This window comes from Drosophila albomicans, chromosome 2R (genome assembly GCF_009650485.2).
Source record: "Drosophila albomicans strain 15112-1751.03 chromosome 2R, ASM965048v2, whole genome shotgun sequence".
NCBI lineage: Eukaryota > Metazoa > Arthropoda > Insecta > Diptera > Drosophilidae > Drosophila > Drosophila albomicans.
In genome coordinates this window covers 1,383,152-1,401,468 of record NC_047631.2, presented here as the reverse complement: position 1 = coordinate 1,401,468, position 18,317 = coordinate 1,383,152, and the positions used below count along the sequence as shown (strand labels likewise).

At 37.8% G+C, this 18,317-nt stretch overlaps 1 protein-coding gene across 4 annotated transcripts in view; it reads right to left on the bottom strand.

The window, feature by feature from the left end:
* The window catches only part of LOC117573245 (leucyl-cystinyl aminopeptidase), a 73,675-nt gene that overhangs the window by 17,254 nt on the left and 38,104 nt on the right, over positions 1–18,317 (bottom strand). For 2 of the 4 annotated variants that reach the window (XM_034256304.2, XM_052007706.1), the window contains exons 3-9: positions 15,366–15,619; positions 15,044–15,302; positions 14,152–14,231; positions 10,221–10,395; positions 7,284–7,429; positions 7,078–7,228; positions 6,324–7,018 (exon numbers count right to left, since the gene is read on the bottom strand). In XM_034256304.2, coding sequence (XP_034112195.2) covers positions 6,324–7,018; positions 7,078–7,228; positions 7,284–7,429; positions 10,221–10,395; positions 14,152–14,231; positions 15,044–15,302; positions 15,366–15,619 — 1,760 coding nt within the window. Of the gene's footprint in view, positions 1–6,323; positions 7,019–7,077; positions 7,229–7,283; positions 7,430–10,220; positions 10,396–14,151; positions 14,232–15,043; positions 15,303–15,365; positions 15,620–18,317 lie in introns of those variants that run through there. The other 2 variants (XM_052007708.1, XM_052007707.1) reach the window with 2 other exon arrangements.

Genomic DNA, 18,317 nt, shown 5'->3' with positions numbered 1-18,317 from the left:
CGCGGTTATAAAAACGAAAAATCAACAACGTTGACCAAACTGCAACAAAAGGCAACAACTTCAAATACAGCTCCAAGCTATTTGACAAAAGTCAATTTGACAAAAGCCCGCAACAACAGCAGCGCAGCAAAACGTAACGCCGACGTCGGCAGCGCAGTCGCATCAGCTGCAAACTGTGGCCACAATACAAAGCAGCAACCACAAACCAATGACTGCTGCGCGGGAACTGTACCCCACAAAATAACTACAAACCGGTGACTGCTGCGCGGGAACTACACCCTACAACAATAACCACAAACCGGAGACTGCTGCGCGGGAATTATAGCCTACAACAATAACAAATCATGTAAGTAAAGCTCCTTGTAGCAAAGTGTTTTTAAGTCAGCAACTTAAGTCTATTAAATAACATTTAGCATAGCCGCTATATTTTGTAACTCAGTTAAATATTCATTATTGAAAAATAAAACACCTTCCTTTGGTTGATTGTGAATAGGCTCATGTTTATCTTTGACGCCAGCAGATTAAAAGTTCACTACCACAACTTATGAGCTCGCCGTTAAGTATTTATAGAATAAACAAGAATCTAACAGTTCAGGGTCAGACACTCAAAGCCACATTAGAATTCTTGGAGGTAGAGTTATTGCATATAGGCACAGTCACAGAAACCCTCAGGCAGCCATGGACCCATAGCAGCTTAGAATTGTAGTCGAGGCAGCTATCGCCAACGCTTTAGCTGAGCAAGCAGCCGCAATCCAGCGGGAGAAACAAGAGCTGATACAGAGAATCAACGAATTGTCAAGCCAGATGGCAACGTTTCGCGTTGAACAACCGGAAGTGCAGACATATGCTGCAATAGAGATAAGAAACGACGTACGTTGCGACGAGCCATTGGATCTATTGGATTCCGTCAAATGCCTGTAAGAATTTGCAGGGGTCCAAGAGTCGTATGTCTCTTGGAGACAAGCGGCGTTAGCCGTCTACGACATTTTCAAACCGTATAATGGCAGTTCACGCCATTATCAGGCAGTAATCATAATTAGGAGTAAAATTCGAGGCCCTGCCGATGCAGTTCTTGCCTCTTTTGGTACAGTTATAACTTTGAAGCAATCATAAGTCGCCTTGACTTCACATACAGTGACAAGCGCCCAATGCATGTCATTGAACAAGAGCTTGGTACGTTGAGACAGGGTAACATGCCACTTCTCCAATATCATGACGAGGTCGAGAAAAAGCTCACTCTTTTAATAAACAAAGTCAACATGAGTTATGAGCCAGCCCTAGCGAAGGGCTTACGTAACAAATTCCGCGACGATGCGTTGCGAGTTTTTGTTTCCGGGCTTAAACGTAGTCTCACAGATATACTTTTTGCTGCAAACCCTAAAGACCTGCCTACGGCTTTAGCCCTTGCGCAAGAGGTTGAATTAAATCACGAAAGGTACGCTTTTGCAGCTAACTTCGCTAAAAGCTTAGAAGAAAAAGCCAACAGAGCGGAACAGAAGATTCAAGGGAAAGACCAAAAATCAAACTGGAAACAGTCCAAATCCCCACATTTTAGGCAGCAGCAGGGTAGCAAGCAAGGTGACCAGGAACAAAACAAACCAAACAACTCATATACGCCTTAGCCAATGGACGTAGACCCATCCTCGTCCAAATTTCGTAAAAAAACGGCGTTCTCAAAGCCAAGTCCCTCGGGAAATAACTACACCCAAAACCCGAAACGATCCGCCTCTCAGCGCACGTCTATACGAGGTCAGCGACAAAGAGTTGATCACGTTACGCCAGACACATTGCAGGCGCAAACGTTCCCCTCCTACAATGAAACAGCCACTGCAGCCGTCAGCAATATAGACGCAGACTCAGATCATGATACAGTCAATTTTTTAGGGGAGAGTCCCTGCTACCGTTTATTCAGCAAAGAGTAGCAGGGGTCAGCAGAAAATTTTTAATCGACACGGGCGCTACAAAGAGCTACATAAAGCCATTTCAGCAACTAAAATCCATTTCCCCTGTCGATAAGCCATTCTCGATTTATTCAATCCATGGCTCAAACAAAGTTACCGAAAAATGCTTGTTACAAATCTTCGGCGTAACCGCCCCATTTTTTTGATAAACAACCTGTCAACATTTGATGGCATTATAGGCCATGACCTCCTAGCTCAAGCAGGAGTCGAGTTATGCTTAAAAAGCAAGCAATTAAGGGTAGGCTCTAAATCCGAGACTATCCAGTATCATAAATGTGTAAGCGTTAATCTCACAACAGCAGCATTTATAGAAGCTCCATCATGTGTTAAAGCGAAATTCCCACAGATGCTAAAGCTCAGGGTCAAGGCATTCGCCGACCCAGACGAGGCATTACCGTTCAACACTTCGGTTGTAGCGACCATACGAACGGAGGACGAGGAGCCTGTATACTCTAAGCTACACCCTTACCCTATGGGCGTGGCCGACTTCGTCGATTCGGAGGTAAAAGACCTCCTTAAAGACAAAATCATACAGAAGTCCAAATCACCATATAACAACCCAATTTGGGTTGTTGACAAAAAAGGTGTCGACGAAATGGGTAACAAGGAAAAACGTATGGTAATAGAATTCAGGAAGCTGAACTCAAAAACCATTGCCGACAAATACCCAATGCCAAACATATGAATAATATTGGCGAACCTCGGACAAGCAAAGTACTTCACGACACTGGACCTGAAGTCAGGCTACCACCAGATAACTCTGGCGGAACGTGATCGTGAAAAAACCTCATTTTCCGTAAATGAAGGCAAGTACGAATTTTGTAGGCTTCCGTTCGGTCTGAAGAACGCGGGAAGCATCTTCCAGAGAGCCATCGACGATATGCTCCGCGAAGAAATCGGTAAGACATGCTACGTTTACGTAGATGTTATAATTTTTTAAAAAAACGAAGACGATCATTTCAAACACGTTGACGGAATTTTGAAAAGATTAAGTGAAGCAAACATGGGGGTCGCTAAAGAAAAATCTAAGTTTTTCAAAACAAGCGTAGAATACCTTGGGTTTATAGTCACTGATCAGGGAGCTAGAACTGACCCCGAAAAAGTAAGGGCCATTCAGCATTACCATGAATCAAAAACCTATACGAGGTTAGATCCTTCTTAGGTCTAGCCAGCTACTATAGGTGTTTTGTGAAAGACTTTGCTGCCATCGCAAAACCAGTGTCCGACATCTTAAAAGGTGAAAACGGCACAATCGGCAAATACAGATCAAAAAATATTCCTGTGTGTTTTAACGAAAAACAGCGCAACGCTTTCGAAAAACTAAGAAATATTCTGGCATCCGAAGAGGTCATGCTAATGTATCCTGATTACAAGCAGCCATTCGATCTGACCACCGATGCCTCGGCGTACGGCATTGGGGCGGTCCTCTCACAGAATGGCCGTCCAGTCACAATGATTTCTAGAACTCTCAAAGACAGAGAGGCGAACTACGCTACTAACGAGCGTGAACTCCTAGCAATTGTATGGACCTTATCTTTGCCACTATCACGGCAAAACGTGAATTCCCTTGTAGACAACATCCCCGGCTCTGACGTCGCTACGATACACAGCGAAGCATCTGTCACTTACACCATCGAGACCTCCGATAAGCCAATAAATTGCTTTAGAAATCAGATCGTGATTGAGGAGGCAAAGTACCCTTTAACAAGGAAAGTCATATTGTTCCGAGAAAAAACACGGCATACGCTTCATTTCGTAGACAGGGAATCCTTAATTAGGGAAATAAAAATTGCGGTCAACCCCAAGGTGGTCAACGCGATCCATTACGACCTCCACAACCTCGCCCAGATTCAAGATGAACTGGTTAGAACATTCCCAGTGACGAAATTCCATCATTGCAAGAAGATAGTCGCTGACATCTTCGACGTCAATGAGAGAAGGGCAATCTTGACGGATGAACATAATCGCGCCCACAGGGCAGTACAAGAGAACGTCAAGCAGGTCTTAATAGAATATTACTTCCCAAAAATGACAAAGCTCGCGAACGAGATAACGTTGAATTGTAAGGTATGCCGCAGGGCCAAATACGACAGGCACCCTAGGAAGCAAGAACTAGGTGAGACACCAGTCCCTTCACACACGGGGGAAATGATACACATACCCATCTTTTCCACTGACAAAAAATTTTTCCTCATCTGCATTGACAAATTCTCCAAGTTCGCTGTAGTACAGCCCATTCCGTCAAGAACCATTGAAGATCTGAAGCCGGCGCTTCTTCAATTGATGATTTTTTTCCCAAAAGCTAAGACAATCTATTGTAACAATGAGCCGTCGTTGAACTCACAAACAATTTCAACAATGCTGGCCAACAATTTCGGCGTCAACATTGCAAATGCTCCACTGCTGCACAGTGTTTCGAATGGGCAAGTAGAGCGCTTTCATAGCACCTTGCTAGAGCTTGCTAGGTGTCTAAAAATCGACAAAAAAATGAGTGACACAGTAGAAGTTATTTTGTTGGCGGCAACGGAGTACAATAAATCGATCCACTTTATTATTAACAGAAGGCCGGTCGATGTAGTTCAGGCGCATTCGGACGAACCTCAAAACCAAATCCAAAGCAAAATCAGAAACGCTTAAAACGCGCTAAGGAGCAGGGAAAATGCTTTGCTGCAGAATAGAGTCTTTGAGGTTGGCGAGAAAGTATTGATTAAATCCAACAGAAGGCTGGGAAACAAGTTGACGCCATTGTGCGAAGAAAGAGCGGTGGAAGCGGACCTGGGGACCACGGTACTTATTAAGGGGAGGGTGGTTCATAAAGACAACATAAAATGACCCCCTTTCCTTTTTTCCAGCCATTAGGCACATATATTCTTTAGCCACTAGGCATTTATATTTTTTAGCCACTAGGCACTTATTTGATATTTTCATCAGCCATTAGGCATTTATATTTTCTAGCCACTAGGCACATATATTTGTCAGCCGCTAGGCACATTTGTATTTAGCCACCTTGCCATAAGTTCCATCAATCTTCCGTTAGTGGTGGGTAACCTCTCTGCAGAAAACAAATAGCTAAAGTAAAAATAAAAAAACACGCATTTTTAGAAAAAACTAGATTTACAGAGATTAAGCTAATAAATTCTAACTGTAGGCAGGTCGAAATAAACGCTAGAGCTCTGGATCGAATAAATAAACTAACCTCCACAGTCAACCAAACTTTAAAGGAATTCAAAGATTCACAAATCGACACAAGCCGTCTTTATGAGACTATTGGCTAGGAGCAGAATGTTTTCGATGAAGTTAGTCTTGGTTATTTCCCTTGCAAAAGCTTACATTGTTAGCCTAAACGTATTAGATCATGCAGACTTAAGATCAATTTGGTTTGACACACTGATAAGTGACCTTACTCAGATTTTCTTGTAAAAATGTAACTATTTATAAAAACTTCATCCTGAGAACGATAATCCACCAATGATTCAAGTCGACAACAGTACTGAAGTCAGAGTGCAGGGCACACACCTCATCACCTTCAACAACAGAGCCAAGATCAACGGGACTCTGTTCATCAACCACAACAACGCCCAGAATAGAGTCCCTGGAATCGCCAACTCTCCCATCTTGAACATCACCGCCAGCCAAGATGTTCTGACTCAGAACTTCTGAGCCTCCCGTACCTTCAGCTAAATGAACGTAACCTGAAGGAGATCGAGAAGTTTAAGGAAGCAGCCGGAACGCATCGCATCTACAATGTGGCATTCTTCGTGGCAGCCGTGTGTTGCGTGCTCATCTGTGTCGGCCTCACCTGTCGACGCGTCATCATTGCGAAGAAGTCTGCAAAGCAGTTGAGGGACGTCGTTGCGGAGATAGGGTCGGGCGAGGGCGGCCTTAAACTCGAGGAGGGGAGTAGTTAAGTAAAACGAATCAATAGTGCGGTCCACAACAGCTGATCATGTGAGACCAGGGTGACCGAAAGCGGAGTTTCAACAATACGCTATTTAAACACGAATGTGATATATTGGTATTTTATAAGTTACACTTAATGAGAAATATTGGTATTTTCTAAGAAATCTATGTTATCTAGTTAGAGCTATCGAGGTTAACCGGAAACGAAAAGATCACTCTCTTCTGTTTTCAAGCGCGTGGTGAACACTGTTCACTGAACAGACGTGAAATCGCATAAATCAATTTGCTTTGTTAACTAAATGAATTTATTTGTTCATACGTACAATAAAACTAATAAATAATATAGTATGAATCGTTTGAATTAATTTACATATAAGCAAAATGTGGTTAAAAAATAAATATAGCTTTGTTAGTACACACATATATATTTATATATGTATGTCTATGTAGTTACATATTTACCTTGTATATGGTGGAATTTGTTTCCTTCCATTGTCAGTTTGTAAGAAATCTGACAACATTTTCCAATTTTTATTGTCGTAATTAACTGGAAAAGGTGCAATTTCTTCATAATTTATAATTATAAATTGATCTTTTTCGGGCATATTTTGTATATTTATTTGCTTCTTATTCTCCATCCAGAGATAAGGACAACCACTTGAAAAATTCAGACCATCCTGTCTATTAAGTAGAATTGGAATCCACCAAAGCATTTTTTCTTGTTCTGGAACATCATGCGGCCGTTCTCTTAGATACACTTTTTGCTGCAGAATTGCCGTTTTTTCAGTGTAATCTCTAAGGACTTTGACTACTGGAAGACGGTGATATGCAAACCAAGTATTTACGATGACCCCCACATTTAAATGAGGCTTAAGTGTTCCATCTTTTAGTGATTGTGAGTTTAAAGATTCCCAAAAGTCATCTCCACAAAATGTCTTATATTGATATTCCAAAATGAAATTTCGTATTCCAATTTGAAAAGATTTTTTGCTCAACGTAAAATTAAGCATTCGTAATACTAACTCTGTTTTATGTGAAATTGTCTCTTGTTTCATTCCAGTTATACGTGAATGTGGGTATCTTTTACTGAATTCGTAATACAATGAATACAGTGTAGTCATTGGATATTTTCCATTAAATTCAACGCCTCCATCCATCTGCAATGTTTATTGATTAAATTGAAGTTATAATATTCACATAGGAAACATGAGCTTACCTCTAATACAATATCAGACGCCAAAAAACTAGCAATTGCTTTATTAAGATGGGCATCATTCCACCAATTGGGCGTCACCCACGAACCTAGCCATTGATAAATAAGTTCATGAGTTATGTCGTAAAGTCCTTTTCTAAGAAGATCTCTTTTTCTAAAATATATAAACAAGTCAAGCTAATATAATTATCAATGTAAAATTAACTTACCCAAAAAGTAACAATCCCCAATTATCCACAGGTCGGGCTAGAGGCAAGTCAGGTATGCAAACCACATCAATTTTCGATAGGGGAATATGTGTCCCAAAATAATGTTTAATTTTGTTATAAATGGTGACAATCTTTATATACGTTTCCTTAAATAAAACAAAACGTAATTTTTAACCATATTTGGTCAACATAATAATCCTTCCATTCAGGATATGTCGAAGCATTTAACATGCCATTAAAATATAAAAAAAAAACAAGTAAGAAAGCTACAGTCGAGTGTACTCGACTGTGAGATACCCGCTACCCATTTTGAATAAAAGCAATATATTTTGCGGTATTATTCTCAAAATATACCAAATATACTGCAAAAATACTAAAAATATACCAAATGGTATATGTGGTATATCGATATAGTACCGCATTCAAAATATACCATAGACGGCACAATATACCAGATTGTCAGCCAAAGCAACTCAGACCCTAGTAAGTAGGCGTTTTTACCCATACAAAAGTATTTCCTTAATAACTTCGACAATTTTTATCTGATCGCAAATAAATATTCAGCAATCATAACTAATATAGTAGTTATCATATATACCAAAATTCGTAACTCTAGCTTTAAAATTACGCTTGTTATTCGATTTTTCTGCGTGCAAACATAACAAATGCTGTCGAAAAAAAATTATAGCTCTATCTCTTATAGTCTCTGAGATCTAGGTGTTCATACGGACAGGCGGACGGACGGACAGACGGACATGGCTATATCGTCTCGGCTGTTGACGCTGATCAAGAATATATATACTTTATAGGGTCGGAGATGCCTCCTTCTACCTGTTACATACATTTCCTGCCGGCACAAAGTTATAATACCCTTCTACCCTATGGGTAGCGGGTATAAAAATATCGGGACGCTTGGCTGGCTAACAAGCGGTGAGCCTAAAACTTATGCACGTAGAGACGACACGTATGAAAGAAGAATTTTGTGCAGTTACTGTAAATGTACAATCGCATTCTAATTTTTCAGCTTTTTTGTATCGTTTTTCCCGTGAAAAACAGTTTTTTTTCAACAAACGTTGGCAACACTGTAGTCGACTGGAAAGAAAGGGGAAAAAACGCAAAAGGCTACTATCAAAACAGTAACAGTAATTGTAGTTAAAGATCGATCAAACATTTGATATCCCAAGTGCAACGTGATGAGACATGACACGTGATGTTCCTTTCAAAGGGAATAATAAGAAAATCACTCTATTGCGTTTTGTTCTGACTCCGGTGCTGAATGTTCACTATTCAAAGAAAAACGACTTCCATACGTAACGAATTTGTTCTAAAATAAATATCGAACAGTTGTTGTTGTAATTGACAAATGTCACGTATTGCTTCTCCACGTAAGTATTGCTTGTCCAGGGCATTAGTGTAAATATTAAAGAGTTGATGTCGTAGCTTTTGCAAATTAAGAAAATTCTGTAGATGTCGATACTGAAAGGCTACTCTGATTGGTTTATAGAGGGAACACCACAGATAATAGATCCGCAAAAAAAGAGTGCAATGCTGACCTTATAGAATTAGCGATGATGACAAAGAGCAAATAGTTTTAATGAATAATGGTAGTAATTACAGTACTTTGAATGAAAATACACTGGCAGAAAAATATTCATTGCCTCTAATTTCTGATTATAATAATAGGTTGCGCGGGGAAAGCTATTTTTGATGGCTAGATATGACCGGCGTCTTCATTTACATATATATTGTCGATTCAATTCAAGGCACAGCTTTTGTCACGCCAGAAGACCAAAATAAATTCTTGACAATATTTTAAAAAACCATCCGTGTTTCAGGACACTATAATATAAAGCATTTTGTAATCTTGCCTATAGTTCGGCCATCGTCTACATCGACAATATCTTAATAGTGACCGAAAATAAATATGTAGCTTTCAACAGTTTGCAGATCGTGATAAAAACTTGAAGAAGTCTGTATTTTCATTCAATATGACACTGTTCCTTTCTAAAAACTAAGATTTGACGGAATCCACGCAAAATTCAAGTGTTGGTAGAGTTGACAACTTCAAAAATGGTAATAGGGTTAGGGTTAGCTTCTTACTTTCGCCAGTTTGTGCCAAATTTGTATGAGACTTTAAACCCATTGGCTGTTTGAAATCGAAAGATTTATTTCAAAAATAATATATTTAATATATAAAATAAAAATAATATATTTTATAATATACAATTTTCAACATTTTTAGCAAATGCACGTCGCCTGCTAAATCGAAATATCAATTGTATAAACTGGAGACTTTGGCTGTTGTCAATACCATAAAACATTTTCATCATTACCTACAGGGACGTAAGTGTGTAGTATTCATAGATTCTCCTTGAATTCCCAAGTGGAGAATGAATGACAATAAAACAATAACAGAATGTCTAGTTATGGCAGGGGTCGAGGTGACTGCGCAGAATTTATAAATTAATGTAAGGAAATAAATTAGCTTGTTTTTGTATTAACGCTTAAAATGTTATGTGAAGAAAAGTTTATTAATAAAATTTAACTGAAGAACAGAAAAAAATGTGTTTTAAAGTCAGTAAACGAGAATGTATGATTTGTAAGGCTATATCGCAGCGCAGGATTTTTGTAGGTGAGTATCGTACGGGAGAAACGGAGATGCGCTCTGCTGCTGAGTGAGGTCTGGTCGTAGGACGTTAACTGATTAGCTGGAAAAAGATGCCGATAGTCCTTCTAGATTTCGTAACTTGATAAAATTCATGTGAATCGAAAATATGCTAAGTTCTGAGAACAGTCTGTGAAACATCGTGATAGCAAACAAAAACAAACAAACCTTGTTGTGCTTATCAGAATAAGTAATAATTATGCATTCTTTACCAAATGATTCTGCGATATATTTAAAATAAAAACTTTATTATATAATTTAAAATACTCTACCTCTAATTGATTTTCGTCGTCTTTCAAAGTCCACATCTGAATAATAGGTTGAGAGAACGTCGTGATATTTGTATTCTTGTATAGTTGAAGGGCTGATATGAAAAATCCAAATGTGAATGTTGACATTGGTGGCGTTTTTTCAAAAAAGTCGATAACATATTCATTTAATTTTGGGCTACAATGATATAAGAATAATGTGCAGGAAAAATAAACATTAAGAAAACCCACTTTAAAGTATTACAAAACACTTTAATCATATAAAAATGAGAAAATGGATAGATCGTTAAAATATATAACGACTTTTATAAATGTTAGTATTTAAAAATACTAACATTTATAAAAGGCTTTTTTTGGTATATTAGTTATTATTGTATTTATTTATTATATTTCACTTGTTTCTGCAAGAAGCTAATGAGGATATCGTTAGGGAATTGTGTTCTAACGTAGTAAGACGATGGCATTCCACGAGAAGAAGCTATTAAATATGTAGACTGTTTTTGTGAAAAAGCTGCTCTATCTTGTTTTCTTATGAACAGTATTCAAATTTGATGAGTTTATTAGTAAAAGTAGTATTACGTGAAATCTTGGCTACTGTAGAGAAGAAAACCTAGGTGTAAAATTTGAGAGTGACGACTATGTAAACGACTATTTAGCTCTCTGTAAACAGGATAGTTTCTGAATTTTTCTGTTACCTTCACAGTTGCTACAATTTTTGTTGGCGACTGGACCCAACTTGAAAATGTACGTTTAGTTCTTTTTTTCAGATCGTTAAATGAAAAAGCATATTGCATTCAACACCACAATTCAACTACAAGCAATAATAAAGGTACCAGAGAAAAGCTGCATATTTGTATATCAATGCTTGAGAAGAAAACAATTTTCTTTCTAACTCAAATTTTGTAATAAATGGAACCAATCCTGCAATAGACAAATTCTTAATTAATTATATTAATGGATAGATAAATTATCTCTACAGACGCTCAGATCTTACAACCCTTCCGTAGCATGCGACTGAATTTGTGCTTAAAGGTTTAAAAAATGTTGTAACAACAAAAATCTGTTTATTTCTATAACAATTTTGTTTGTTGTCATTGGCTACTACTGGCTGTTACTACAATCGACCAAGAAAAGCAAAGGGCCATACAAGAATTCCCGGAGCCCAATACGGTCTTCGAAAGAAGATTGTTCTTGACACCTATCTTGACCAAATATCTATTTCAGATGCATTATTAAAAGCGGTTGATCAACTTGTCGACGTTTCTGTTGTCGCCTCGCATACACCCTCAACTCCTATTCTAGTCATCTATCCAACTCTTCATATCAGACTTCGGCCCAACCTGCGGATCTCTGCCTTGGTCGACCTGATCTTTCTCGAATACTCGTGGTAATCATAAGCAAGACAAATTCTACAGACAATTGAATTGATTAAGAAATGTTTAAAATACAGTATTCTTAAAAAATTTCTTAGTAGAGAGTACATTTTCTGGCGAAGCTATTAGAATTGAGTACGATAGCCATCGCATCCCTCTGTTAATTGAATCCGGTGACAACGTTCTCGACATAGCTTGTAGACTTCCAGATAGAAATTACAGAGAATAGTAATCAGCCATCGTATAAGCCATTGCAAACAAATTGGGAGACAATCTGGCATATTTCAAGCCGAAATTACTCTTTAGAGTAACGTCAGTGCTTGCATTACATTTAAATATATTGCTCAAGCTCAAGCAATAAGAGATCGTTTGGGCGGGCTCTATTGTTTTGCCAGTCTTTTTCAGAGCAATATTATTTAGCACTTGCTCTATAGTGCCGAGAAAAGTTATTGTTAAAATGTATTGCGAAATGTGTTCGAATCAAGAAGAGACATATTGTTTCTCTTCTATTTTTGTCAGTAAGCCGATCACATTGACCGGTTTAAGGGAACTCTGCAATTTATGTAGTTTATTTAGCTTTTGTAAATTCTGAGATATAATTATGCAAGGCCTAGGCCAAAGCAACATAAACAGTTACCATTGCATATGTCACTTGAGAGCTACTTAAAATTTGCATAAGTTTGGGAAAGAAGCTTTGTAAGCTTACAAAATGAGATTTAATATTTAACCTCATTGTCTTCCAAAAATAAAATCTTGTTCGTCGTTTATAATTCGTGAGCTCGGATACGCCTCCTATTATTTATACCCGCTACCCATAGGGTACAATTATACCTTTGTGCCGGCAGGAAATGTATGTAACATGTAGAAGGAGGCATCTCCGACCCTATAAAGTATATAATTTGAAAGCTAGAGTGGCGATTTTTATATATGTCGGAGTCTGTTCTACCGAAGTCTGTTTATTCATTATCGCGAAGCGAGTTTCGATGCTCTCACAGGCGATTGCACGAGCACACTGACTGCTCGATCCTTTTACTGCCTACGCCATAGCCATCGAACCACACTCAGCGACGGCGTCTCGTCGCTGTCGCCCCGCAATAACTGTACTTGTCAAAGCGACAAAATGCGGACAACCAACAAAGCGCAAATAAAGAATGATGCAATCTAACATGCACACTCTTAATTACGCAGTGCCAATGTGCCGAAACGCACAAGCAACTACGCAGTGTCAATGTGCCGATACGCACCTACAACTACGCAGTGCCAATGTGCCGACACGAGATGCTGCCTTACTCACTCTCCGACATATATATATTATATATTTATTTTATTTTATATTTTTATATATATTCAATAATAATAATATAATATAATAATATAATAATTGTGGTTGCTGAAAATTTGGTTGCGATCATATAAAAATTGATTAAATTAATAAAGACATACTTTTGTATGCGCAAAAACGCCTACTTTCTAGGGTTCTTAGATGCTTTGGCTGATAATCTGGTATATTGTGCTGTATATGGTATATTTTGAATGTGGCACTATATCAATATACCAAATATACCATTTGGTATATTTTAGTATTTTCGTAGTATTTTGGAATATTTTGAGAATAATACCGCTTTTATTCTGCTTTTATTCAAAATGGGTGGCGGGTATCTCACAGTCGAGCACACTCGACTGTAGCTTTTTTACATGTTTCATAAATCTATTTAGTTTGAATTACCCGCTTAATTATTCTTAAAGTTTACTTAAGTTACATAATTTCTTTTTGTTACTCGAAGATAACAAAATTTTGATTATCATTCAAGTAGCGTCTAACAAATGTAGTTTTAGATTTATCTTTATAGAGAATGGTATCAGTTGTTCTCTTGCGCTTAATTTTTTCTGGTAATGCTGGCACACCCTATCTTCTTTATGGATCGACATATCGATCGTCGCCTCTGACTTCCTATTTGTTTAATGAATAATTGCTGTAAGGTAATAAAAGGCATTCCAGCAAATTACCAAAAAAAATAAATACCACTTGAATTCAAAAAAATATTTCTTCAAATAATTATTCCGCATTTATTACAGGCTCATACACAGGTCATAAAATCACAAATAGGCAGATTTGCAGTTTCGTAAAAAAAATATTGTTTAGATTACCTATATACCGCAATGAAAAGTAAAAGAACGCACAAGGTCTTCAACCTTTTTGTTTCTCAAGTTATGTGTGGGCCTTTCCACTTACTTGAAAAAATAAAAAATGAATAAAAAAATTATAAATTGAGAGCTTGCAAGTAACTACGACAGATACTATTCCACCCTCAATAAGCCATGTGCGTAATACAAAAAGGTATATGTATGAATATGCTCCGGTTGTAAGCGTGGGTCGCTGATTCCTACCCACCTTTTAATAATTTAAAGTTTACATAAATTATAAAACTCTTCGCTAGAGCTGCCGACATTGTCGTCATCATATGCTAATAATGACAGTAGTAATGAAAGTATTATGCTAGTACTATATTGATCAAATAGTACTGGGAAATTTTATGTTCCAATTAAATTTATTAACTTACTGCTCGGTGCTTTGATTTAAAGGTGTATTAAAGAGCGCAACCAATTCTTTCGGTCTTGTAATTGAGAAAATAAACGGTACCTGTTGAAATTGGGAAACAATTTTAAGTGCATTTGACTTTATTTAAATTGATATTAAACTTTGGCTTTTTGTTTGCTGTTAACTCCAGTCTTGACTTATTTGTTTAGAGCTCTCACGCACATGCCTTGAATACATATAAACGGATATGAATTTCCTATGGACTGCATCTTTTTAATTACATTGAGACAGTGAGACAGTTACTTCTCCAACAATTTTTTGGTGAATTGCAAATTATTTATATTTTCATATCTTCCTATATTCATTGTGCAAACAATGCTTCAGATGCATAAAATTTTTACTTTCGTTTACCAAATAATATATTTTATAGCTGTACATTTTTTATTTAAGCCATTTTTGCTCATATTACAATTTTATTTGAATTCTGAAAACTATTTCCACCTTTTTAGAAAAATAATTGCCATGGGGAGTTAGGTTCATTGATTTCAGCTAATATATGTATCATTCAAGTGGTAATTTTTACTGGTCGATGTCAATAATTAGATACAAATTGCAATCAGATACAAATTGTAATAACCCTACAATTTGTAGACATATTTTATATAACAAGAAATGTTATTATTGCATATTACCCTACATGTGCTGAAAATTGTGCTAATATATATATTTCTTGTGCTATTTAAATATGTATCAAAATAGAAGAAATATATTTTACTTTCGCGCTCTCCGCTACTTTTATTGTTTCACGTTCTAAGCGCGTTTGCTCTTGCCGCTACGTCTTTCTCATTATACATATGCATTATTTGGCGTGTCAACTTGAGTTATCTAGCCAGAGGCCATTAATCATATATTACCTTGAATCCGGGCTCATCAAAGCAGGGAAATAAGCGATGTGCATTATTTAATCGCAGGTTAGTAGCAAAATATGTTGTGTTCTCATAGGATCCTGTGAAAAACCCCTCCGCACTACTCCAAATGTTTCCATCAAAAGGTATTTCCAAAATACACTCGGTACCTTGCATAATTGTTTCTTTTAGGTATACTACATAAATATTTTTTTTTGGAATTCGACTGCCTCTCAGCACCGCCACATAGTCTGTAGAATTTTCATCACTAAAAATAGTTTATTCTTAATTCATTATTAATTATTTTTAAAACTAAATAAATTATACATACCCGTATTTCTGGTTAATTTTGTGCATCTTAATTTTTCTGTCATTAATGTTTAAGTCATGATGAGCATGCAACGAAATCTTTTTCGAATCTGCAGCCCAGCTCAATTTTATTTTGATAAGTCCGCTGAATGTGCACTCTTCATAGTTAGGCTCTAAGTGAATTTCATAGCTGATTGGTAACACACTTTTTGGTAAACGATCATCTGTATTGAGGGAGTACGCAGCGGACATATCTATACTCCGCTTCACTGCAGCCTGCAAATGCAAAATTTATATATTATATATACATATATGTCGTATATGTTAGGATAAACAGAATGGAATTTCACATTAATCTTTTTTTGATGTTAACTGTGAACTCGTATGTCAAGAGGTGCGAAGGACTCCATCAAGCAGCATCCTCTTGCATTGGTATTATTTCTACCCTAGTCTAATGCTTATGCGTCTCTTACAAATATAATAGGCAAAAGCTTGACGAAATCATAGTAGCATTGGGGGATGGGGAGGCAACAGCTATGTATAGGCGATAGTTTCCTATTTTGAATCTGACAATCACATGACTGTGGATTGTTGCAGAGCTAGATTACCACAAGCCTAGATTACTAATGGCATTATGGATAAACTCCAGATCACGTTTCGATTTGATACCGTCTGCAGTCGCCTGGATGGAGGAGGCAGTCCTTCAGACGCCACAAATTTCTTCGGACTTTTAACCACCACCGACTTGTCGCGATACTTAAGTCTAATCTTCCACCAGAGATTACAGTAAGGACTCAGAAATCAGGTATTACTAAGATGAAACTATATTGATGATATTCAACACAATAGCACTGGTTTTCTATTGTGTAACACTCAAAGCTCCTCGTTTGTTTTTTAATTCGGATTTGAATTTTCTGTTTGGCGTCAACAATTGGCAACCAAGCAAAAGCTTAGTACTATAGCACTTGCACTTATCGCAAAGCGTCGACAAACATTATGCAGGGCGACGAAAACAAAGACTTTACAGCTCCAACTGGATGTCCGCGATATTTAAACTGTGTTTAAAAAACGTTTAAAATCTTAGAAAGCTCGAGTGTGGCATGTGCCCATGCACAGTTGGCAAGACTGATTTGCCATTTTCCCGATATTTCAAGCCCTACCCGGAACAAATAACTCTTTTAAGCAACCATAACCACCGATGGCCTGAGTAAGATGGAAGTTATCGTGGTTCCTCATCGTCCATTCCCTTATGACTAGAATGAACCGATGAGTACAACGTCCTTTGCTTGACTCCTGACCTGTTACCTCTGGAGACTTTCCAGCTTTACTGTCGGCTTCAGCGTCCTTCTCTCGGCATAGGTTGGAGTAGCTGTCTGCCGCTGACAGGAGACAGTTGCCCTCTTCTTGACCAGTTTCTCGAGCAGTGGTATGCTAGAAAAAGACTTGGCAACCGCAATGCCCTTAACATCTTCAGTTAGAGCAGAAGCTGCTCGCAATTCTATTAACATATTGGTTAACAGCCAAGCCGCCAGAAGATAAATTTATGTGATAAAATTCAAGGCAGTCCTAGAAACCAGAAGCGCAATAATGTAGCTAACCGCAAGTGAAACTGCGAGTATCTATTGGATTCTAGACTTCTTGGATGAAGACATTCAACACCGGTACTGCTACGGACCTCTATTGGTCTATGTTCTACCTATCCCAAGAATAACCAGTCTAACCTAAGCTTTGGTCCAAGATTTAAATTATGTGATTTCCATCCTCTAAATGCTGATCAATGATCAAATCCCATTTCGGGCATGGTTGTCTTTCGTCTAACCATCTCACTTTTATTTAATTATACATTTTATTTATTGTCTAACAGACAGATTGTAAATAAAAAGAATAAGAGCAACCAAAAAATTATCGTATGACCTGAAAATGCAGAAGCGCGCATAATTGCTTCCCGTGCAAAGGGAGCCCCAACACTCTACTATATAGCACAGTAGTGCATCGGCAGCTCCAATCTGAGGCCAAATTCGAATATACACTTCAGCTCGGTGCTACATATGCAGCTGCATTAATCGACTCAGGGTATGAAGCGACTTTCATTTCAGAGCCATTAGTCTAACACATAATCCATGCAGCCTCAAGAATACGGAATTACCCAGGGGATTGGGGCCTAAACGTTGAAATTATGTCACTTTAGATCTTTAACAAAGCCTAGACTTCATATAGAAGCATCCGCTCTTATTGATCTGTAGCAGAGAATAAGTCTGCATTCAGCGAACCGCATACCTTCTTACGGAATTTATAATGTTTCATAAAAGTGCACAAATCGACATCTTTTCTGTCAGTCATTCTGAGCTCATCCTTAGTCAAGAGGCTATTTATGGCTGGATTCTTATCGGACCCGTTTCATAGAGTCACGAAGGCAAGTAATTCAAAGTGTTTCTTTGCGCATTTTTGGAGGTCGAGGGTATATCAGTGAAGCTGGACTCCGTTAGTGAATAGAAATTTGCGCGAATGACCGGATGAAGCGAGTGTGACAGATATTGGATGACTCTGCTTAATGAATGGATTATTTAATGCTCTTCTTACTGGTAAAAAAATTGATTAGAAATAGCTCAATGGCTTAATCGAAATGTAAAATATATTTTGAAGTTAGATCGCATGTTTCCAACGACATTGCACCACTTCGTCATATCGCATCATTATTGAGACTGCAGTTGTCTACTTGCAAATTGTTGAATGACATTTTCACGACTGGCGCCATAATTTAGCAAGACATGATTCCTACGCTACTGTCGTTTCGGCTATACAATTGTGTACTAACAGGCGATATTATTGAATATACCGTCAATTTACGGTGTACCGTCGAGATTGAAATTCCAATTGATTAGTAAAGCAGTCATTCCTAACAAGACCTTAGGCTAATTTGCCGGTCATTTATTCGACTCAACGTAAGTGCACGTAAGTGGCGCAGCCGGTAGGA